General features: G+C 27.6%; 2 protein-coding genes across 2 annotated transcripts; both read right to left on the bottom strand.

Annotated features, from left to right (window-relative positions):
- Positions 1–2,393: 2,393 nt before the first annotated feature.
- Positions 2,394–4,218, bottom strand: LOC135924735 (uncharacterized). The gene is made up of 3 exons (XM_065459841.1): positions 3,961–4,218; positions 3,032–3,136; positions 2,394–2,598 (listed from the first exon to the last, which is right to left on the bottom strand). The coding sequence occupies exons 1-3, from the start codon at positions 4,199–4,201 to the stop codon at positions 2,408–2,410; spliced, it is 537 nt and encodes a 178-aa protein (XP_065315913.1). The 5' UTR covers positions 4,202–4,218; the 3' UTR covers positions 2,394–2,407.
- A 164-nt stretch (positions 4,219–4,382) lies between these two features.
- LOC135924420 (exosome complex component 10-like) lies at positions 4,383–19,734 on the bottom strand. Its single transcript, XM_065459477.1, has 21 exons — positions 19,624–19,734; positions 19,437–19,579; positions 19,280–19,394; positions 19,067–19,165; positions 18,783–19,015; positions 18,478–18,567; positions 18,296–18,380; positions 15,585–15,695; positions 15,231–15,374; positions 14,881–15,071; positions 14,431–14,620; positions 13,054–13,202; positions 10,896–10,946; positions 10,632–10,743; positions 7,827–7,932; positions 7,379–7,497; positions 6,985–7,074; positions 4,871–4,976; positions 4,726–4,787; positions 4,520–4,536; positions 4,383–4,443 (listed from the first exon to the last, which is right to left on the bottom strand). Exons 1-21 carry the CDS (start codon positions 19,663–19,665, stop codon positions 4,383–4,385), a joined length of 2,316 nt encoding a protein of 771 aa, XP_065315549.1. The 5' UTR covers positions 19,666–19,734.
- Between the last annotated feature and the right edge of the window lie 3,111 nt (positions 19,735–22,845).

The raw sequence follows: 22,845 nt of genomic DNA, 5'->3' as shown, positions 1-22,845 counted from the left end.
AGATAAGTTTAGGCAATTTCGGGATACAAAAAATTAAATAAAATTTTAAAAAATATCATTTTTATATTTTTTTAAATAATTTATTTTATTTCCAGTGGTTGATGTTGAATGGAATTTATTCAGTTTTATTAATAAAACTGTTCATCTTAATAAAAATTCTCATAATATAAAATATTTACATGAATATGGCGTAAAAATCTCCCACCTTTTTATATCAATTATATTTATTATGAGTAAATTTTAAAATTGAATATATTTTGATTTAAATAAAAAAAATTATGCGAAAAATATATTGACCTTTTATTATTAATTAAATTTAATACATCTAATAAATTATAACTTGAATTTTAAAAAAAAAATGAGGAAAAAGAAACATTAACATATAATATTTTATTTTTACCTGAGTATTTTAAAATATTGGCAAGTTGAATACATGTAAGTAATAACCATCTAGAAATTGCAAAAATCATTAGAGGATGGCTTCAAATTATACGAAGAAAACCAATATTATATATAATATGGGAAAAAAATATTGTCACTTTTTATTTTATGAAAAAAAAACTTTATCACCTTTTTTTAAAAAAATGTACAATTGTTATTATTCCTCTTCAGGCCATGTCATATAATTGGGGATGGATAAAATTTTTCGATATAATTTAAATATTAAAAAGATATTTATTTCATTATTAAACTTCTTTTTAAAATTAAAATTCATGAAATATTATGGCCATTACATAATATTAATCATATATTTTTTTTAATATGTAAAATTTTTTGCATACTTTGTAATTTAATGTAAATTATTATTATGTCAATTTTTTAATAAATTTATAATACCTTCTTTGCTTGCCCTTTTTACAGGTTACAGGATAAGTAAAACCACTTTATCGTAAATAATCTAATCATCTGGGGGGGGGGGGTCTTTCCTCTGATTAGTGTTGTTGAATGGATCAATTTTTAAAAAAGGTTAACCCAAAATTTTATCCATAAACATTATGTAAGCCTGGAAATTTTGCTCATAGATGCCAGAAAGATATTGCGAAATCTCGAGGCTTATATAATATTTTGGCTAAAAATTGGCAAAATAGAGTCGTTTAACAACACTGCATCTGATAATTCCCTCCTAAACTTTAAAGGAATTTTTGAAAATATTTAATATACCATTATCAGTAAATTGGAATTATACAAATTAGTTTAGCCTACAATTTATTTATCTAATATTATAGCAGGGCTTCGAATCGAACGACGAAGCCGTTATAATATATAAAAAGAGCGAACCGAATTGTTATAAATATTTTTGAGCCGGTTTGAATTGATTCATAACGCTTTTTAAAAATAATTAATTTTAAATTATTAACCTACATTTTTATTTTCCCTGGAAACAATTCAAATTCGTGATTTCCCTTCAAATTAAAATTTTTTTAATTAAATTGCCTTATCTTAGATGAAATAGGGCAAGACCTATTTGAATACATATATAAATTGCCAAACATTCACCATATCTATCATGGTTGGGAAGTGTCTCGAGTATTTGTATCTATGATACAAATCTAGAATATCTTGTATCCGTAGATATAAATTATTAAAAATATCTGCATCTTAATCAACTTTGCATTCAAAAGTAAAATACCTCAAAAAAATACATAAAAACCAAACTCATCTAAAAATTATTTAGGGTAATGATTATGACGTCATATAGTAATTTGCTAAACACTGACCAAATTTTATTAAAATTACCATACATCATTACTCCAAAAAATTATAGACGAACTTATAGAAGATATAAATATAAAGATGAAAGTGAATCAAATTGTGCTACGCAAGGAAAATCAATTTGTAAGTGGCTAGTGTGGCTTAACGTCCCGATTTAAGTCTATTTTTTTCTACTAATCTGGCAACATTTTAGTTAAAGAAAATCATTCGGCATTTTATTGAGAATAATAAAATAAAACCGCTTAATCGCTTAAATTGAAAAAAAAAATATAAAAAATGATTGGCATTAAAAACATTGGAAATATATTTTAAAAAAAAATAGAATTAGAAAGAAAACTCTATATTTTTTTCTTTCATTTTATATAAATTCTGATTTTTTTAAAAAAAATCAAATGATTAATTATATCTGAATATTGATAAGATGTATAATCTATTTTAAAAATATACATTTATAAAATAATGAAAATGGTATAATTTCATTATTGCAAAAAATATATTTTTTTTGTATAAGGGTGGTGCGAATAAAAAAGTGTAGAAAACATTATAATTTTTAATCACAAAAAAACCATAAAATAAGGAGGAAATTTTCATATGAGATAAGAAGTGGGGTGGGGTATAAAAAGATGTATAATATAACGTGTATTCCGTTCCATGTTTCCTTAAAAAATAACTTTTACGCGTTTTTCTCTTTTTTTTATTTATAAGTAAATGTCATGCTTTTAACCCTAGCGTTCCGTTTCAAGCTGATGTTATTGAATTTTTTCGCTGATTTTTTGCTCGTTTTCGATGAAGCACAATTTTCTGGGTTTGTAAGGACATCTTCGTTGTTAGAAAGAATCGGTGGTGTTGATTTTGATATATGAACACTTTTCTTTTCTTTTGAGGCTTAAAAAATTGAGTAGTTTATTTGTAATTTAATATTTTTTTTGCTCTCCTAATGGAATGAAAAGCAAAGGGCAATTCTCACAATTAAAAAAAAGTTTCCTACAAGCGTTACACCGAAAGATGACCTTTATACATATCGTTGTAGGGTATACTGGTTAAAATCATTTAGGGCGATAATTTTTTTAAAGACTAGATATTGCCAGAATTATATTCCATAAAGATCTCTAAGGGGGGCTGCAAATTTTTTCAAAAAAATTTAACGTTATAATGGATCATTATCTATATTCTAAAATATTTCGATGGGAGCAAGGGCCTAGCTGCCGCCCGCAAAGTCGGAGCATATGGTAACCACCTTATGAATTTCAGACAATTTTGTAACGATCAATTTAATGATAACATTTTTGAAAATTTCAATATATTGCATGAAAATAACCCGCTTCCATGATTTGTGTGTAGGTGATGTCATGATCATAAGATTTCATTTCGTCAAACATGTGAGTATACGAAGTATTTTTTTTGATGTCTTTTTTATCGCCATCTAAAATAAATAAGTAAGATGAAGATGGAAACGATCATTATTTCATTTTTAAATATAATTGTAAAAAACTTTAATGAATTGATAAATTCTACCTCACCATAGTATTTTTTTTCTCTAGCGAACGTTATTGAAAAAAAAAGAATTGTGGTTTATCATTCATATCTCTTCTAACGCTAAATCTAACATTCTATTTATCAGTCAAATATATCCAAACCCCACCCCCATCCCCTTCTATCATACAATCTTCAATAATTTATGTTTTATTCAACTTACAAATAGACAGGTTACATTTAAGGTCGGAATGGGGGCAAAGTGTTTAACAAAAATCTTCGAGCAAAAAATCTTTAAAGATCAAAAAATCCAAGATCTTTTCGTAAAAAAAACATTTGGGAATTTTTTTTTCATTCTTTTAGAAAAAAAAGGGAAAATCAAATATTATTTTACAAAATACATGTTTTATTCTGCTGAAAAATCTTCTTTGAAGATGCTGAAAATATTTTTTACAAAAAAATCTTCACATTTTTTGATCTTCAAAAGAACAAGGATCTTTTAAGATTTTTGAATTTTGAGCAAATGGTAAACCATGGGACAGGACAACTTTAGCAAAATTTATTTCGGACTTGGTTAGAAAAACTTATAATAAAGATATACCTCTATTACCTTCATTAAAAAAATGCGCCGGGTAGAAAAAATCTATTCAAAAATCTTTACAGGCCAGTTTGGGCTGGGCTGATCTCACTCTGCACAATGACTGGTAGATAAAGTGGCCCTTGGTACTTAACATAATGCTCAATGATAGGGCTAAATCATCAACTCTGATCTACCTTTGACATAATCGTGACTTTCTTTTCTTAAGACCTTGGTAGAAACCTCTCCACCATCCTCGCTTTTGTAACAATGTTGACTTTTCTTTTTCTTATTAGTTGGTATTTTTTTCATATCCGTATCCAAAGAGGGAAGCTTATTCAGCATGCAAGCATTGTTCTTGATTAATGACTGGGCGGGAGGACGATTCTGTTCCAATTTGTCGAAAGGGCGAAGTTTCCTGTAGCGTTTCATCGTCATTTCTCGCAATGTTTCGGCGTCCTTCTCGGGATTTTAAAAAAATAAACGGGTAAAGATAATGAGTAAAATAAACAAAAATACAAATGTTATTTTAATATTTTCGTAATTTTTGTGTGAATTAGAGGAATTCAAGTATGATGTTAGTTATAATAAATTGTCTTTGACGGCTTAATGAGTTCTTTTAATAATGCCCCGTCTTGGAAGGAACGGATTCGATTTCAATTATGAACCCTCTAGCAACCCTGCATTCACAGTTAGAGCGAATTCGTGTGAAGTATATAAAAAAAAATACATAAAAATACAGCATATTTTGTATACTTCGCCACGAATTCGTGCTATGAATGAGGGGCAAGGTTTTAGTTTTATAATTAAAATCTACTTCGTAATGTATAAACTCTCCGACAATTATTTAAAACTTCAGATAAAATAATCAAATAATTTTACTATTTTTAAAAAAGCGCTCCGTCCTTGTTACAATAATTAATCCTCAAAATAGAAAATATAATAAATTTATCAAATAATACCTGACTAGCTTTCACTGGAATGATATCCTTTTTTAACACCCCCGCTGTTGGATCATTATTTTCTATATGAGAGAAAAAATAAAAAATTTTTAGTAAAAATTATATTTAATTTTAGAAATTTGAAGGAATTAAAAAAATGGCAAACCTCTACCTATATTTCCGCGATTAGTGGTATCAACTTCTTTAGATTGCTCTCCAGCACCTGATTTTTCAGCTTTTAATTTATTCTTCATATTTTCGCTTTCCCTAAACTTAAAGAAGATAAATCAGGTTAACGCTAAATAAAATATATAAAGCCTCTATAATTATATAGTAAATTAACAAATCTTCTATAGTTATATTATAAATTCTATATCTTGAAGTAAAAAAAAACTTTTCTTTTTTTTATTCTTTCCCATTTCATAAATAATAAATGAATGTTAATAAACAATACGTATTTAAGGAACGTTTAATCTTATGTTGTTAAAAATCAGAGGCCTGCAGACTTCGCCCGTGAAATGATATTTAAGCCATTAAGGAATGAGTATATAGGAAAATGTTAAATAGGGTTGGCATGATTAAATAAAATTGATTTAAATCGCGATAATAAATAAATCATGAATTTTTGAATAAAAATCGCAAATTAAACCTATTTTCGTTTTTCTTTATTTTATAAATGAGTATTAGTATTTTAAAAAATAATAAAATAAAAACATTTTATCATTATTATCTCATTCTAATTATTTTGTTTGTAACCAACTAATTGCTAAATATAATTATTAAATAAAATTTTATACTGTCAATTCTGAAATTACTTTTTTGATAAAATAACTGATAAAAAACTTTCATTTTTTTTAATTTAAGGAGATATGACGCCTGAGAATTAGATAATTCTATCTACACTTTTCCCAGTTTTATAGGGGAACAATTTTAAAAATTCATTATTTTAATTATTTTTTTAATTCAAGAATGTGTATAATTACCAATTCATGTAAACAAGATAAAAGACTAAGATTTTATTTTACAAATTAAAATATGAAAGTAATTATGATTGTACCAAATATTATTTTTCTAATATTATTAAAATATATTTTTTGTCATTTCTGACATAAATTTGAGTATTTTCCTCAATTACTGACCTTCTCAGTGCTTAATAGATGTTTTAGATAGATTAATGATGGGACTATTTGAGAAGAGATATCTTGTATTGGAAATTCCCTAATTTTTATATGGGTTCCTGATATTTTGTCCATTAAGTATGTTTCATAATTAGCAATATTATGTTGATTTTTGTAAAATAACTTTATATATCGATATCTTTTGTAGAGTGCGTTTTACTGACCCATATGGTAATTTATTGTAATATATAGAAATCCTTTAAAAATAAAAGAAAATTATTAATTTTCATATCAAAAATATTATAGCTGTATCTGTTAACCATTGGCAAAAGCCTTAATATTCCTAATGGGCTAAGTATTTTTGTTTTATTCAGCACTTTTTCAATTTTAATCAAATCACACTATAGTAAGATTCCTGTATACCACAAAACAGGAATTCCATTACGTCATTATCATACTTAATTTTCTTAAGTAACATTCTAATATTAATTATATCACTCAAAAGTTCTTTGAGAAGGGCCAATCAACTATTCAAGAGATAGACAATGCTCACTCTCAGATAAAAGAAGTGATAAATAAAACAGAAATATTTAGCCCATTAGGAATTTTAAGACTTTTGCCATTGGATAACAGATAACAGCCATTAAAAATATTGAAATAAAAATTAATAAATTTTGCTCATATAAAGCAGAAAGATTTGAACATCTATAAACGAAATCTCGAGCCTTAGCCTAAAGAATAATTTTAAATCAATCCTCTATAATGTTATTATTAAAAAAAATATTTATTTTTAAAATAACTTTTGGAAACAGAAATTTTAAAGAAATAAAAAAAAAATGAACTAGTGTGGCGATACCGAAAATACGGACTCTGTAAGCCTCTGGCAAAAATATTTGGAAAAATTTAATTCCAAAATATAAAAATTATTGATTTCGTTACCTTACTATTTAAATTATCAAATTGATGAGAACTGGAGACCAGGACCAATTCGGTTAATATCGGGGTCGTATTATAAAAAAAAATAAACATAAAAATGTGGAATTGGTGTGGGAAAAATAAGAACCGAGAGGGTGGTTAATTTACATTATTAAAAAATTATTCTCATTTCTTAGTATAAAATAAGGAAAATTAAATTTATACAATGGTAAAAAAAATTTATCACTATTTCGAAAGGGGTCTTCAGATAGGATGCCATATTAAGGTGCAAATCGTTGTGTTTGTGATTCAGCGATAAATCACACATGTCCATCACCTATAGATCATAAAAATTATTTAGAAAATGGTTCAATAATGAAGAAATCTCATGGTATACCGAAAAAATTTTAAACAGCGTAAGACCAGGACATTAAGTAGAATTTTACCTTGAAATCTCGCCAAAAGATGGCAGAAATGGTTGGCCCTCGGTTCGTGTTATACATTTTTGGCTGTTTTATAAAAAATGAGACTGAAACATATCAATTATATTTTACGAATTTCAAATAAAACGACAAATTTCTTTTTAAGCCCGAAAAAAATAGTTATTTTGAAAGAGTTGGCCAAAGTCAATTAGGGCTAACCTGTGGACTGGATAAAGCATCGTAAAATTTAGAATTTTGACTATTGTCGCCACAAATTTCGAAATTGGTAGAATCGCGAGAAGATAAGTTTGCTTCTTGAGTAAATTGTTCATTGAGATCTTTAACAAAATTTTTAGGGTTTTAATTTACCTAACATTATATTTTCTTAAAAATTCCTACGTTCGTTCTTATTTTCATCCCCTTTTCTGTTTATTTCCTTCATTCTTTATTTTCTTTGTTTCATAATTCCTTTGTCACTTCCATTAATTTTTTTTCAAACCAGGAATAATTTACAAATTATTTTTTAAATATCTTCAAGAATAAAATAAAATTAAAAATATTTAGAAATTATGTGACCGTTAAAAGAATCTAACCTTAGCTAATAAATTTTCGGGTAAAAAAAGAGTAATTTATAAAATAAAATCCTTAAAAAAATTAAACTGTATACTGGTTCTTATATCATGAGGTTGATATGGTGATTGATGGTATGGAGTGGTTTGAGCGTTTGAAGATATATTTTGTCCCTCGGAGATAAGGGTTAGGCCTTGTTGCAACTAATTTAAGGAAATATTTTTTAAAATAAAATGCTATCGATTTGGTATTATTATATCTTCCTTCTAGGATTGGCCAATAAAAATAATAGACTTTTTTTAAAATTAGAGATCTGTAAATCATGGCCGGGCCATAATTTCGGGTTAGGTCAGGCCTAATATTTTTTTAAAAATTCGAGCCGGACTGGGTCTGGCTTGAATTATTAAATAAGATATCATTACATTTTATAGGCCGATGCTGATCACTAATATAAATATTTTTAATAAAATTCTATTTTCTAAATTTTATCAAAATACTTAATATAATGAAAGAAAAAAAACTTATATAATTCCAGAATTAAAAAAATTCCCATATGAGAAATATTAAATCGGAATAGTAATCATTATTTATTAGATAAAAAAATTAATTACATGATTTATTTTATTTATCATTGTTTCAATTTTATACATAATGTATAAAATAATTGTTAAATATATAATTCTAATCTCAATATAATGAGAAATTATTTAATATTCGAAATCATAAAACCTAATATTAATCTTAACATTTAAATTTTTTTTATTATGTTGTTAATGTAGTGCTGTCTATTTTTCTCTAACAAAAAAATAATAATAATTAGTTTGTTAGATTTTAAAAAATCATTATAATAATTAGATTAACAATCACAAGCATTATTCATATCCTCGGCATTGGTATTTGAATCTAATTGTTTAAAAGGAAACTAGTTTTCCTAAATAATTCCTAAGTTTGGAATACATTCTAAATGATGAAAGCTTTACTATAATTCATGGTCCTGCTAACCAACATTCAATTTTTTAAACTTTATCATTTCACCTGAAAAGAAAATTTTAAACGGTCAGATATAGCTTGATATTTTACAATGATAGATAGGAGATTAGTGTTAAAATATAAAATTAGCCACGTTCCATTGCCAATTCAGTCTCATTGTTTGTTAAATTTATTTCGAAGTTAGAAGATAGGATAAAATGTGTCAGTGAAATTTCTTTTTATGATTTCCAAAAAAAATGATTATTTCAAAAAGTAATTCCACGATTTTCACTTTATTAACAAAAATTAATAATATATATTTCTTTTTCAATTTTAATCCCATAAAAAAACTAAACATTTTCATTTTCGATTTTTAATAATAATCAATAATATCTATAAAAAAATCTAGAACAATTATAATGTTGATTATAATTAAATACTAAACTAATTATAATATTATCAAATAACCAAACATTTTAAAATAGATTGCTTATTTGATTTGTTTAATATATTATCAATTGATTTGTCCTCAGAAAAAAAGGTTAATTAAAACATATTTCTCATAATATAATTTAAAAACTAACCTTTAATAAAAAAAATGGGAGAGGGAAACTTCTAAAAATGTTTGATTTCTGGGACATACCAAACAATTCTAGTTAAACTATTATCAAGATTATTTTAAATCTATGGTGTTAACGACTGAACGAATATTACCTTAGCAATTTAAATTGGGATAATGCATCTGGACACTCAAATGGGAAATAACAGCAGCTAAAATCAAAAAAAATAAGATCACCATATTATTTATTAGTCAAAAAAAATAAAATTCTAAATTTGGTTTGATATTTTTATTTAAGAGCATTCATAATAATATTATTCGTTTTAGAAAATAATGAATGATTTTCTTCCGACCGATTCACTGATATGGACTAGTTAGATTTTTTTAAACAGTGCAAATTAGAGGCAAATGTCTAAGTTTTCAGGCCCGGCTAAATTTGTAACTGGTCCTACCTTTTCCAAAATTTTTTACTAGGTAGCCCAACCCGGTTTTTTAACAAGAGCTAACCTGAAATATATGTAGTTAAACATCAAAAACAACTATTTATAATATCGGGGAGTGGTTAAAACACTACACTTCTATGAATTATCAGAATTCAAAAATAATCCACTCCAATAATTTTTTCGACCCAAATAAAATTTACCAGACATTACCCAGCCCTGGCATTGCAGACCTCTAATGTATACATCATCGAATTTGACAGTCGACTTTTTATTTTACAAAATATAGAATTAGCTCACAACTTATCAACATATATTTTTCCAACAATTTCCTAACTGGGTCTCCTGTCACATTAACTTTTTATAGATAATATTAAATTAAGTTAAAAAATTTCTATGATGTATGATATTTTTCTATCTAAATCTGCACTTCTTTGATTGAAATATTTAATTTAAATCGCGATTTAAAATCAAAATAATCAGAAAATTTGGCAACCCTACTTCCTTCGTTTTTTTCATATTCAATATAAGATAGTGATCTGCATCGGGCCTATTTTTTTAGGCCCTGGCCCGATATATTTTTTAAAAAAGTTTTGCCGGCTGGCCCGAATTTATTTAAATATAGAAATTAATTTTTATAATTACCCAAAATAAAAGATATATGTTTTATGGCATCTAGTTTCTATAAATAAAATCTTTTTATTTTGCATAAAAAATTCAACATAAAATTGATAAATTTAGATATATTTTAAAAAATTTCTAAGGCCTGACCCAACCTGGCCCAATTTTTAAAAATATTAGGCACGGCAAATCTCGAACCCGATTTTTCTAAAAAAAATAGGCCCGGCCCGAATACTTTTTCAGATCTCTAATATAAGAGTTACTCTAAAAAAATTTGGGAGAAAAAAATTTATATATTGGAAGGGGAAATTACTTCTAAAAGATCTTGCTTGAGGGCGTTCTGCACGATGGATTGAACTTGGTGAATATTCTGTTTTAGTAAAGGTGGTACGGGGTTACAACACCCCAAGAGGTTCATATAATTCCTACATAATGAAAAGAAGTGAAGATAGATATAGAATTAATGGTTTTAATATAATATAAATTCTTCACTCTCCCAATATACCAATGGGTTAAAAGTTAAAAATTATTATCTCATTTTAAAAAAAATATGTCAATTTGTATTTATAGTGCATACTTGGGTAAAACTTCGGCAATGTAAAGCATCGTATTGTTGGATAAGACGTAACTAATAAATATCAACAAAATATTACATGAATTAATTAAACTTTTTAATTCAATTATTGAAACAACAGATAATATTCATTGTCTCATTATAGATTTGCAATTGGTGGGTTTAATAAATTTAACCATGAGCGTATACGTTGCTTTTTTTCATAAAATAAGTGCAATACAAATTATTTATACGTGAAACCAAAATAGCGTAGCTGATTTATATTGAAACTGATATACATTTGAATGATCATCAATCTAGGCAATCTAAATTCTATGTCATTGATGTCCAGTAACAATCAACGATATAATACAGAGGTAAATAAAAAATTGATTCTTATTTTTGAAATTCGATAGTTGTTTAATTTTTTGTTAAAATTCTTTATTTCCCTACCTCTTTAATTTGCAAAAAAAATAACAATTTAATTTTAACCAGAGACCTGCAGGCCCGGCTCTATGTCCGACGCGGGTACATGGGTCAGGCCGTATTTTAATTTTTTTAAATATACTCGAGCTGGGCCTAAAAAAATTAAATAGCCATTATTAACCATAGAAAAAATTAAAAAAATGTAGATAATATTTTTAAAAAATCCCGGCAGGGCCTGAAAATATTCAACCCGGGAAGGGCAGAATTTTTTTTAAAAAAAAACCATTCCGGGGTTGGTACCTCTGCAGTTCTCTGATTTTAACAATGAATCAAAATAAGTTCAAAATAAAAATAATATAAAAATTAGTAATTGTTTATATAAATTGAATAAAAATTAATTTGTTTCTTTTAAAAAAACAAATATAAGTTAAGTATATTAACATTAACATGCATTTAAGAAATACAACATTGAGCTTAATTTAAAAGTATCTTTATAGAAAATTTTTTTTAAAAAATTAATACTTAAATTATTATTTTTTAAAAAAATTAGAAAGATTTAATAATATTTTATAGGAATTTATATCATTTTTATCTAAAAACCATTTGTATAAATTTAACTATGATCTTTTAGCTTTTAACTATAAAAAATAATATGAAAAATGAATTATATATTTTTTTATGCAATAAAATTTTTAAGACAAGTTTGGCACTAAAGTGCATTTGAAATTTAAATTTTGGTTAACAATAAGTTCAATTAATAATTATTTTAATTTGAGCAATATTATCTTTTTTAAGCATGAAATAGCCCAAATGTGTGCCATCTTAAACTTTTAAAATGGAAAATGCAGTGACTATGGGCCATAATATATTTTAATAATTTACTGCCTTATTATTGCTATTTGTTCAGACTCAGATCAGTTTTTCTATGCTCTCTGGCGAATACTATAATTTAATTATATATTTTTTTTTAATTTTAGATATCATAAACAATGACAAATCCTTTTTTAACGGGAAAGAAAAAGAATTATAAAAAAGTGGAGAGAGAACCTTGTAGTCAATATATGAGAAAAAGGATGTTTTGGATTCTATCTCCATATTAAAACTATAAATGGTATAAAATAAATATTAAGCCTTCAATTTAAACAGATGCTGTTACGCCATATAGTGTGTAAATCTGAAAATATCGCCCCAAGAACGAAAAGTGGTATTGTAATTTTAAATTTAGATAGATGGAAGGTAATAGGTTAGGGTAGATGAAGGTGAGGATGGCAAAATATGGGAGTACTTGTGTAATACTAGTTTCTTATATGATATCACCGCCATCATCAAACAAAAATGAAGGTGTCCTTATAATAGGAATCCAATGAATAAAGCATCAATTCTCAACCTATTTCTCTTTAAAGTAAAAATACCACCTTTTTGCCATTAGTCTCAATATTGGATGGTATCCGTCCGATATGCCAGATACTGTAAAAAAATGGGCTAAAGAAACGAGGCTCATCGTTTTCCCATTGGGCGAATTTAATTTTATCCAAATTTTAAAATATAAATTAAACGCATTTCAACCAGATCGCTGAAAAAGCTGAGCACTTTAAAAAATTTTGAGTGTTATTTATAGTTATACAAGCAATGAGGGGAGGCATGCAGGTTAAAATAATTTAGATATTAATAAGCCATCTTGGAAAGCCGATGATTCAAATAGTCAGTGGTGAAGCAAAAAATATTATATTTTTTTATTTTATGTGTGATATTTTACAAAGGACTTTCGTCTTCTTTCCTAGCTATCCCGTCTCTCCATTCGTTGAGTTGCTTGAGGACAAACATTTGACGGACGTTAAAACGCTTGTTTTGACGTTTCAGCAACTGTTCGAAAAATTCTTGACTGTAATAAGGTTTGCAATACACCTTTGTAATAAATATACACAGTATTTTATAATTATATTGATTTACCAAAATATTATAGATTTTATATTTATGTAAATTTTTATAATTTAAAGAAATATATCTATTTATTATAAATAGATATAGTGTCTATTTTTTGTCCAATTTTTATTGTGGTTTAACCTTTAAAATTTATTTAATACTCCATTTCTTCCAGGCTCTAATTCGGTCAATTAACAAACCTAAAGTTAAACTTTTTGGCCAAATTTTAGAAAATATCGTGTTTTAAAAAAACCAAAAAATGTCATGCCAGAACTCAGGATATTACATATGAATGAAAGTCTCGAAATTTTTATTTTATTGCCATTATTACGTCCAAACTATTCTATATATATTTTTTTAAGGCGTGAACTTGAAATTTTACTACAAATACCTTTTAATTTAAATATTATTTTAGAAGTTTTATAAGAAAAAATTATTTAATGCTATTTCCTTTTAGCATCAATTTGTGCGAATTTTAAAATTAATAACATTCTTAGGGGCATCCCATTGCCAGCCCCTTTAAATGTAACTATTCAAAGATCCTATATTTAAATCAGAGATCTCCTGGGCCAAAAAATGTTATGATTATTTAAAAATTTGGATGGAGCGTAAAAAATTTAAAAATTTGGATCATGACTGATTTAAATGTCTTTTAAAAATAATAACTATCAATCAGTTAAAAAATCATGTAATGAAGTATTTAATATTCATTTACTGCAATATCTTCAATTTTTCCCTTTGAAAAAATTTGCAAAATAATTCAAAATAATAAAATTTTAAAATTCCGGGCTTAGACAAGACCATAAAATGATCAAAAATAAAAATCCAAGCTGGGTCTAAAATTTTGAAATCTGCAGGCCTCTGAATTACCCCTAATTCATAGTTAGCGCGAATTCAAGGTGAATTATAAAAAATGCTATATTCTTGTATTCTCTGCGCGAATTTGTGCTAACTGTGAATGAGTGGTTATCCTGCATTCATAGTTGGCCAGAATTCGCGGCAAAATATACAAAATATGCTGTATTTTCGTGTATTTATGTATACTTCACCATGAATTTGCGCTAACTGTAAATGCAGGGTTAAACAAAATGTGTGTTTGACTTCAAGCTCAACTTTCCAAAATGGGATAGTTACGGATTTCCAAATGATCTAAAGAAGGCGATTAGAAAACAAGTTTATAGAAAGTGATGATAACTAAAAAAAATGATACCTTCTGGCATAGTCTGCGACTCTTGTTAAACACGTAATAAATTAAGCTTTGCTCCAAGGCTTCGTCAGAAGAATATTTGTGGCCCGATAGTTGGTCCCTTTCCAAAATATCGTTTTTCATCCGTTCGTAAATGTATATGAGGTAATGCGTGTCAGAACGAGCGTAATTTATCAAATTTTCTGGCAATGGTCTTAGAAAGGGTTATAATATAAAAATATATTTACATGTTATCTTTAAGGTTTGTAACAAGTAAAGGCCTAAAAGTGAATTTAGCTATAAGGCAATATCGTTAATGTGATGTGTCCACTTGAGTAATCCTACAATCAAGAACGTTTTTTTTCATCAAATTCAAAATTTTTTGCTTTCCTTTCTCATATTTAAACGATGTGTTCTATTATTCCTCACCAGCATTCCTCACCCTCAAAGCATTTGAAGTAATTTTATATAAACCTGATTCTCCAATCGGCAAGCTGAAACTCTTTGTTAGCCTGGACGCCACAATATAACATCAAGAGATAGGCTAGCGATTTTATGGGCAACTTTAAGGCCTCGCTAGCGTAAAATGTGTCAAATAGATTGACGACGTAAAGAGAAAAATCGCGTTGCAACCACTCAATGTCCTTGTGGGCACCGTGGAAAACCTTTTTTTAATAAAATAAGAAAAAAACTAGTTATTAGGATATTATATATATATAAATACTAGAGCATTTAAGGGGGTATACATTACATAGTTCACAAATTATTTTGTCAGCACTCTATATTAATATAAAAATCGAGAATTAAAAATAAGGATTAGATACTTTCAATATGTTGGGGTTGGCGAATATTTTGATGAGCCTATTCATATCGTTCCACAGGGTAAATGTGTCAACCAAATAATCCTTTTTCCTGGTGGATATTTGCATCAAGCAAACTAATCCCAAATAACTCCTGTAGGAATGATGCTTTTATAATTTATTTTATTTTTAAATTTAAAAAACGAACATTAAAAATAAAATTGTATTGGAGATGTGCAAATCATCATATTAATCAAGCCGATAAATACTGTTGAGTAAATTTCACTAAAAAACAAGAAGACTAAATAAGACATTAAACTAATTTTAATCCCAAAATTATTAAAATATCATAAATAACAATGAATAATAATATCGCACTTCCAAATCTATGGCTATAATTTCTTCCTTGGCCAGATCTTGGATCAAATCTTCCAATTGTTGAATGGATGAAACGAAAATGAGTGGAACATCAGTTAATGATTCTGGAAACTAAATTTTTATTAAAAAATCGTATTTAAAGAATATAATAAATTGTTAAATTCAAACATGAATAGGCTTGGGTATGGTTGCTTATTCGCTTGGTCGTAAAATTTACGACCCAATTTGGTGCTCAGTCCGGAGCACAGAACCGGGGTACAAACCCGTGGTTCAGACCCGAGGTCCAGACCCTGGTTTAGACTCAGAGTTTAGGTGAATAGTTATTCCAAATAGTTCAAATAAAAATTATTTATCAAAAGTATAGAAACAGAAAAATGCAATGGCATTTTCTGGGGTTAGATATAGTAAAGTCCTGCAAGCAACTCAGTTAAGAGTTAAAAAAAATTTAAACGGGACTAGGGCTTAAAAATACCAAAAAAATAGGTTATTATGTTGATTATCCGAACGATTATTTCCAACTATACCATCCTTTCAGAATTAGATAGGTACTTTCTGGTAGGATTTGTTTAATTTCATCGCTATTTTTTAAACACGTATTGAATTTTTTATTAATTTTAGAAATGTATCTTAGACAAGTACATTTGATAATATTAGTTCCTAAATTCGGCAAGATTGCTCTTGAATGAGATATTTAGAATACTTTTTTTTATTTATGTGGGGGGGGGGGGGGGTTATAAACAAGCGTCTCTGCCTATTCTGAAATCAAAATATATAAAATCTTCAATTTACACTTTTTATATAGTTTGTGTAATTGCTATAATTGGGTAACTCGGCTCAATCTTCGGCGCTTGTCGAAGAAAATCCGTTAACATTAAAGCGTTTTAATTTATATTAATTTCTTCCAAAGTTGAGCCTCTATCTTTTTAAGAATAACACCGAAAAGCTAGAGTAAGTGACAGTTTCCGGGAAAATAAACCTGGTCTAGCCGATTTTTATGCCGACTAAAAATATGTTTAATTGAAGAAGTTTAAAATTAAATTGTCGTAAAATTAAAAAATACTTATTATAAATTTTAATTTCGGTTAAATTTTTTTAAAAAATTATAATGTTTTTTTTCTCAACATTTTCTTCCAAGTTTTTAAAAGTTAATTTATTTTAATTATTTTTGTGAACAAAATATTTTTATCTGAATGGGTTTTATTTTTAATTTAATCGTCAACACATTTCATTAAATCATCACAACACTGAAAAATAATAATTATTAAACTTAACTTCAAAAATATTAAAAAAAACGGAAATTTTATTTTTAATAATTCATTTTTAAAATTTTAAAATTATAGTGAAAGTTAAATTAATTTAAAATTTTTTTTTTAATTTTCTATATAAATAAGTAAATAAAAACAACTTCAAAAATATTAAAAAACGCATGCTTATTGTTGAGGATAATTATGGCAAAGTTTAAAAAATAATGTGTTCAAGAGATTATTGTCGATATTATAACTAAGAAATTTTGTAAAGTTTAGATATCCTATAAATCCCACAAAAGTTTTGAAGAGGGTATATATATGTGAATTTTAAGATAGTCTAGAAGAGAAAAAATGGTTAGGTCAAATTGACTCCAATCAAACACTTCAATTTAAAAAAATAATCAAATGGTTAGAAAATGAGATTAATGTAGAATAATAAACAAAGTTTTAATTTATAGAATGTATAATAAGATTTAAGATTAGTAAATGAGATTTATTTTTTCTTAGTATTCGTTTATCTAGGTCTGGACTCGGGGTTCTTCCTAAGAGCTGGTTTAGTCGATTTTTAGACCCAAACCCCAGGTCTGGGTTTTATACAACCAACCAATTAACACTAGGCTCAGGGTGGATTTTTGATTTTGCCAGGCAAGTGTTTGTTTTAGGGATATTGTAAAAAAATATCAATAAAACTCCACAAAAATTTTAATTACCAATTCAAATTATTTTAACTGGTGACATAAACTTTTAAATTTAACGACTTTTTAGGATAAATCAAAACTCATCGTATAAGTTTATTATTTTTTTTTGATTGAAATTTTAAAAGCTAAGCTGAAGTTATCACTGCTAGGTTGTAAGATATATTATATTTATCTCTTTCAATGTATTAATTCATAAACAATTAAAATTATTTTTTAATATAGTATGTACTAGTGCGCTAAACAATCTAAGCCAGAGATGTCCAGCAAAAATTACAGCTTAACCACAGGATTTAGATCTCAGCAAGATTTTAATTATTTTGTTTTCCCGGTGCTTATGCATTTTATTTTCAAGGAAAATAACCTATTTTTTTAATTTTTTTTTATCACTTATAATTTTTCTGCCTCCAATTCTATTTTTTCCTCAATTGGATCAAACTCATACCTATTTCTAAAATAAGAGTTTGGATTAGACTCAGATCAAATAAGACCTAAAAAATCCAATGGAGAGCTCTACATAAGAGTTAAAAGTAGAGTAGCGCAGCCCTCATTTACATTAAAAATTTTATAATATATTAATGTTGGCCTTCATCTTATTATTCCAATTATTTAATCTTACTATTATTTTAAAAATTTTTAAGTTTTTTTACATTGGACTACCTATAAATAGTAAAATTTTGAAAAATTATAGCTTTGATTAATTTTATAATTAGGAATTAATTTATTATTTTTAATATATTTTGATGTATCATTTTTTTTATTATTATACTTTAGGATCTATAGATTCTTTAAACAACAAAGGCATAGGTTGCAAGTTTTCCAGTTCCTCAAAATAAGGATTAACGTGTGGGATCCTATAAAATATTTTATATTATTGTTAAATTCATGTGTAAGTGACCTAATTGTTATTGAAAACTGCTATATTTATGTATTTCCATGTTAATAATTTACTTGTTAAAATCTTTGGTTTCTGAATGTTCATTTAATTGGGCAGAATCCACAACAATATTTTCTATTGATTCCATGGTCATATTTTGATTTCTTAATATATAATTCATTTTGAAATTGATACCATAATTAAATATGATTATAAATATTATAATTATTATTATTATTCATAATATGGATTTAATATTATTAAAGATATCACAATAATAGCTATATATATATTAGCTTTTGCTCTTAATATATAAACAGAAACTTTATAAATAACCAAAATCTTATATAAAAATTGGACTCATATATAATAATATTACTCAATGATGGTAGTTTTGAGTGAGTGAGCTTTGAAAACTAATTTAGATGGGAAAAAAGGTTCTTTTGAATTATCTACTTTTATATTGTATTTGAGTTGAGGTCTAGTGATATTAGAGGATGCCATTAATGAATATGTTTTAAAATGTGTTGGGGTTTTTGTGTTTAAGTTTTTCTCATCTTGCAAAGTCATTGATACAATTGTTGTTTGTGGGGTAGTATTTTTTTGGTATACCTTTAAAATATTATTTAAAAAAATTCTTAAAAAAATTCAATTTAAATATACCTGATTCCAAAATACTTTTTTGGATGATTCCATTGTTTGGGGCTTAATTTCTATTTTAGGGTTCATGTCTATTCCTTTGGAAATATCCAAATCCTTATACTAAATAATACATACAATAGTCTTTATTTAATTTTGTAATTATATTGACTACTTGCTTAAAATGTATATGTAAATAAATACTACACATATATATATTTAGGTTTAACTACATACAATATTTTCTAATATAGTGTCATTGATTTCCACCAATGATTTCATTCTCTCTTCCAGGTGCCCTTTTTTCTTTATTAACATTTCAGGATTGTATAATGATAATGATGAACGTAACCTATAATAATATAAATATAAGGCTAATATTCTTATTTACTACAGGCTCCATATTTTATTAGCTTGTTCATTTATACTTTTTTCAGTGATTGTTGTATCATCCAAGCATAAAAAGTTATCGTCATTCAATGCTTTATTCAAAACATGGGTTAATTTTGTAGCATTTATCGTTCCTTCAAAAATTGTCTTTAAAATGAATCATGTGGACATACAATCTATTATAACTTTACTTTTATAAGATCTTTTGATATATTTTCAGAATTTGATTCCATAGCCGACTAGTTAAAGTATATGATGCTCATAAATTCATGTCTTATTTATAATTGGCATAATAAGTTTTCAAATTATCAACAGAAAAAAGGTTGTAAACGGCTTGGGAGGGAAGGGCATGGGCTTGAGCCAACTAAAAATTTAAAGAGCCCGCTGTAAATTTTGATAAATTTTCTATGCCCCAAAAAGTCATTTTTAAGTAATAAAAAATTTTTGAGTTCGATTGTAAAGGTTAGGGATGCCAAAATAAGAATATTTTATGATATCAAAATTGTTTCATGTAGAAGACAAATTGTCTAAAACCTTTTATCCTATACTAAACTACTATATGAAACTTACTCAAATACTCATTTAATCTATTATCATTTACTATAATCATATAATTACTATAATCATTTAATTTAGATACCATTTATATATATATATTAATTGTATCTTTGTGAAATAGTTTTGAAACAGTTCTTATATATATTCTATTTATCATCGTGTGTGATTGCTATTCTTACAAGGCGGATTCTCTGTAAGATATAGAATCGCACGATAATCATAGAAATATTTTTTTATATACAATGAAAGACCATAGTATTAGGATGATTTCCTTAAATATAAGATCGCTAAGTGACAAACTCACAATTCTTAGGCAAACTATAAACGATCAACGATACGACATCCTCCTTCTACAAGAAACTCACTTGAAAGAAACGGAAGTAAGAAATCTCTTAGAATACACCTTATACTGCAGCTCGAATGCTGAACATGTTTGGGCAGGTGTAGCAATCTTAATCCATAACAAACTAATTAAATATGTAAGCTTTAATCCAATTTCCAGTCGCATTTGCTGTCTTACCTTAAATATTGGTTACAAGAAAATTCACCTTTTCAATATTTATTCACCACATAATAATAAAGTTTTTTACATAGAGCTGGAAAATATCTTAAAAGAACTACCTCATCGAGATAGTATCATATTAGCTGGCGATTTCAATGCCTCGGTTGGGAAGCCTAACAATTCTACCTGCCTCGGGAACGCCACTCTAGTACAAAGTACGAACACTAATGGCAAAAAACTAATAGAAATCTGTGAACACTTCAATTTGAAAATAGGAAATACCTTCTTCAATCATCCTAACCATCACACCATGACCTACAAAAGCCCATCTTTTGGCACTACCTCACAAATTGATTTCTTTGTAATTTCCAACAATATATTTAAGTGGGTGAAGGACATCAAAGTCATCAGCAAACTGAACTTCACCTTATTTACGGACCATTACCCACTAGGATGCGAGCTAAGGATAAAAAATACCATTTTTCCAAACCGAAATCAACATAGCCATCTTAACTCTACACACTTCATAATGAGGAAAGACTTGGCACAGCTGAATGATCCGGTTATAAAGGAAGAGTTCATCACCAATCTAACAACATGGAGAAACACCCAAAATGGCATGATCAATCCTAATATAACTTGGAAGGATATGAAACTGAGTTTATCAAGCTGTATGAATTCATGCTTAAGACCACGAATTAAGCGTAAAGAATGGCTATCCCCTTCAACAATACAGATAATTAAAAACTTAACAACAAATATCTCCTATAACCAATATACTAAACACCACAGAAGGTACATAACTCACTGCATAAGAACAGATAAAAGATATTTTATTGCCAACTTATCTAGATCCATACAATATAGCTTTGACAACAATAATATTTACAAGGCTTTCCAATCTCTTAAGTTACTCACTACCTTTAAATCCAATCCTCTACCAAGATTACACATTGAAAATAATAAAATTATAACGGACCCCAGGGAACAATTAGCGATATGGACAGACCATTACATGAACCTTTACAGAACAAGGTGGCCTAAACCATTATGTGACTATCCTTTCCAACCACCTAATCGGAACCTGAACAGAATAGATATAATCAATGCCATTAAAAGACTAAAAACCCATAAAGCAGCCGGAATCGATGGGATTTTTGCGGAACTTTGGAAGATAGATGCTGATTTAAGTGCTAGTCTACTGCTTCCCCTCTTTAATGAGATATGGAATACTGGCAATTTCCCAGAGGAATGGATGACATCGATAATACTTAATTTCCCTAAAAATAAGAACCCGACTAGCCTGAAGGACTACAGAGGAATTGCACTGATCCCAGTTACCCTAAAAATGTTCACGTATATTATAGCCGTCAGGATTAAACCAATCATCGATGGAAACCTCTCAAACGCCATCACATCATATAGGAAGGGCAGGAACACGACGGAACTAACCATGGCGCTTAAGGTTATTCTGGAGAAAGCTAGAATGCATAAGTCCCCAATATTTGCCCTAATGATTGATCTAAGTCAAGCCTTTGACTCCATCATACAGCATAAGATCTGGCCCTTACTGGAGGACATAGGAATAGATAAACATCTGATTTCGCTTATAAAAATAATATACGATAATCATAACGTGATACCACTACATCTGAACTTAAAATCACAACCATTTAAGGCCAACAGAGGGCTGAAACAAGGATGCATTTTATCACCTATGCTATTTAATGTAATAATGAACGATATTCTGAATAAATCCTTTAAACAAGAATATGCTCTTAACCCTCGATATCTGAATCAACAATATGATAATAACATACACAACTCTCTAAATTTTCTATGCTATGCCGATGATGTATGCATATTAGCTAACTCTGAGTACAAATTAAGAAACTTGCTGTCATTGTTTGTCAAAAATTGCTTTGGTTACGGACTGAAAGTCAACTACTCAAAGACAAAGTTAATTGTATCCAATATCCCTCTATATAACAGCGACCCCTTTAACTTTGAGGATAATGTGGTAGATACGGTCTCGGATTTTAAGTACCTAGGAACCAGAATAATGTCATTAGGCACCACCATTTTGGATACTAAGTCGAGGACCAACAAGGCCAGATCCCGATATCATCAGCTAACTAAACTATGGTCGTCCAACCAGATATCTACGAACCTAAAAATAAGACTCTTTAAATCCCTAATTCTACCCATCTTAACATACGGGCTGGAAACATGGCAGGACACTAAAAGCAACATCAATACATCCCAGACCTTCATAAACAAGTGCTTAAGAAGAATCACTAAAACTTACTATCCATACAACACCCCAAACACAACTCTCTGGAACAGGTGCGAC

This window comes from Gordionus sp. m RMFG-2023, chromosome 2 (assembly GCF_954871325.1).
Source record: "Gordionus sp. m RMFG-2023 chromosome 2, tfGorSpeb1-WG-v2, whole genome shotgun sequence".
Lineage (NCBI taxonomy): Eukaryota > Metazoa > Nematomorpha > Gordioida > Chordodea > Parachordodidae > Gordionus > Gordionus sp. m RMFG-2023.
The sequence above is the reverse complement of the archived record's forward strand: the minus strand, read 5'-3'. Positions and strand labels throughout refer to the sequence as shown.

What these genes read in the sequence shown, in the direction of transcription:
- LOC135924735 (XM_065459841.1), bottom strand. Translation starts at nt 4,201, where the DNA reads ATGACGATGAAACGCTACAGGAAACTTCGCCCTTTCGACAAATTGGAA. An exon ending in AAGTCACGATTATGTCAAAG is followed by an intron (nt 3,137 to 3,960) that starts GTAGATCAGAGT and finishes TATTTATTTTAG; the next exon opens with ATGGCGATAAAAAAGACATC. An exon ending in CACACAAATCATGGAAGCGG is followed by an intron (nt 2,599 to 3,031) that starts GTTATTTTCATG and finishes CAATTTTTTAAG; the next exon opens with CCTCAAAAGAAAAGAAAAGT.
- LOC135924420 (XM_065459477.1), bottom strand. Translation starts at nt 19,665, where the DNA reads ATGGAATCAAATTCTGAAAATATATCAAAAGATCTTATAAAA. An exon ending in GCTAATAAAATATGGAGCCT is followed by an intron (nt 19,395 to 19,436) that starts GTAGTAAATAAG and finishes ATATTATTATAG; the next exon opens with GTTACGTTCATCATTATCAT. An exon ending in GTCGCAGACTATGCCAGAAG is followed by an intron (nt 13,203 to 14,430) that starts GTATCATTTTTT and finishes TTTATTACAAAG; the next exon opens with GTGTATTGCAAACCTTATTA.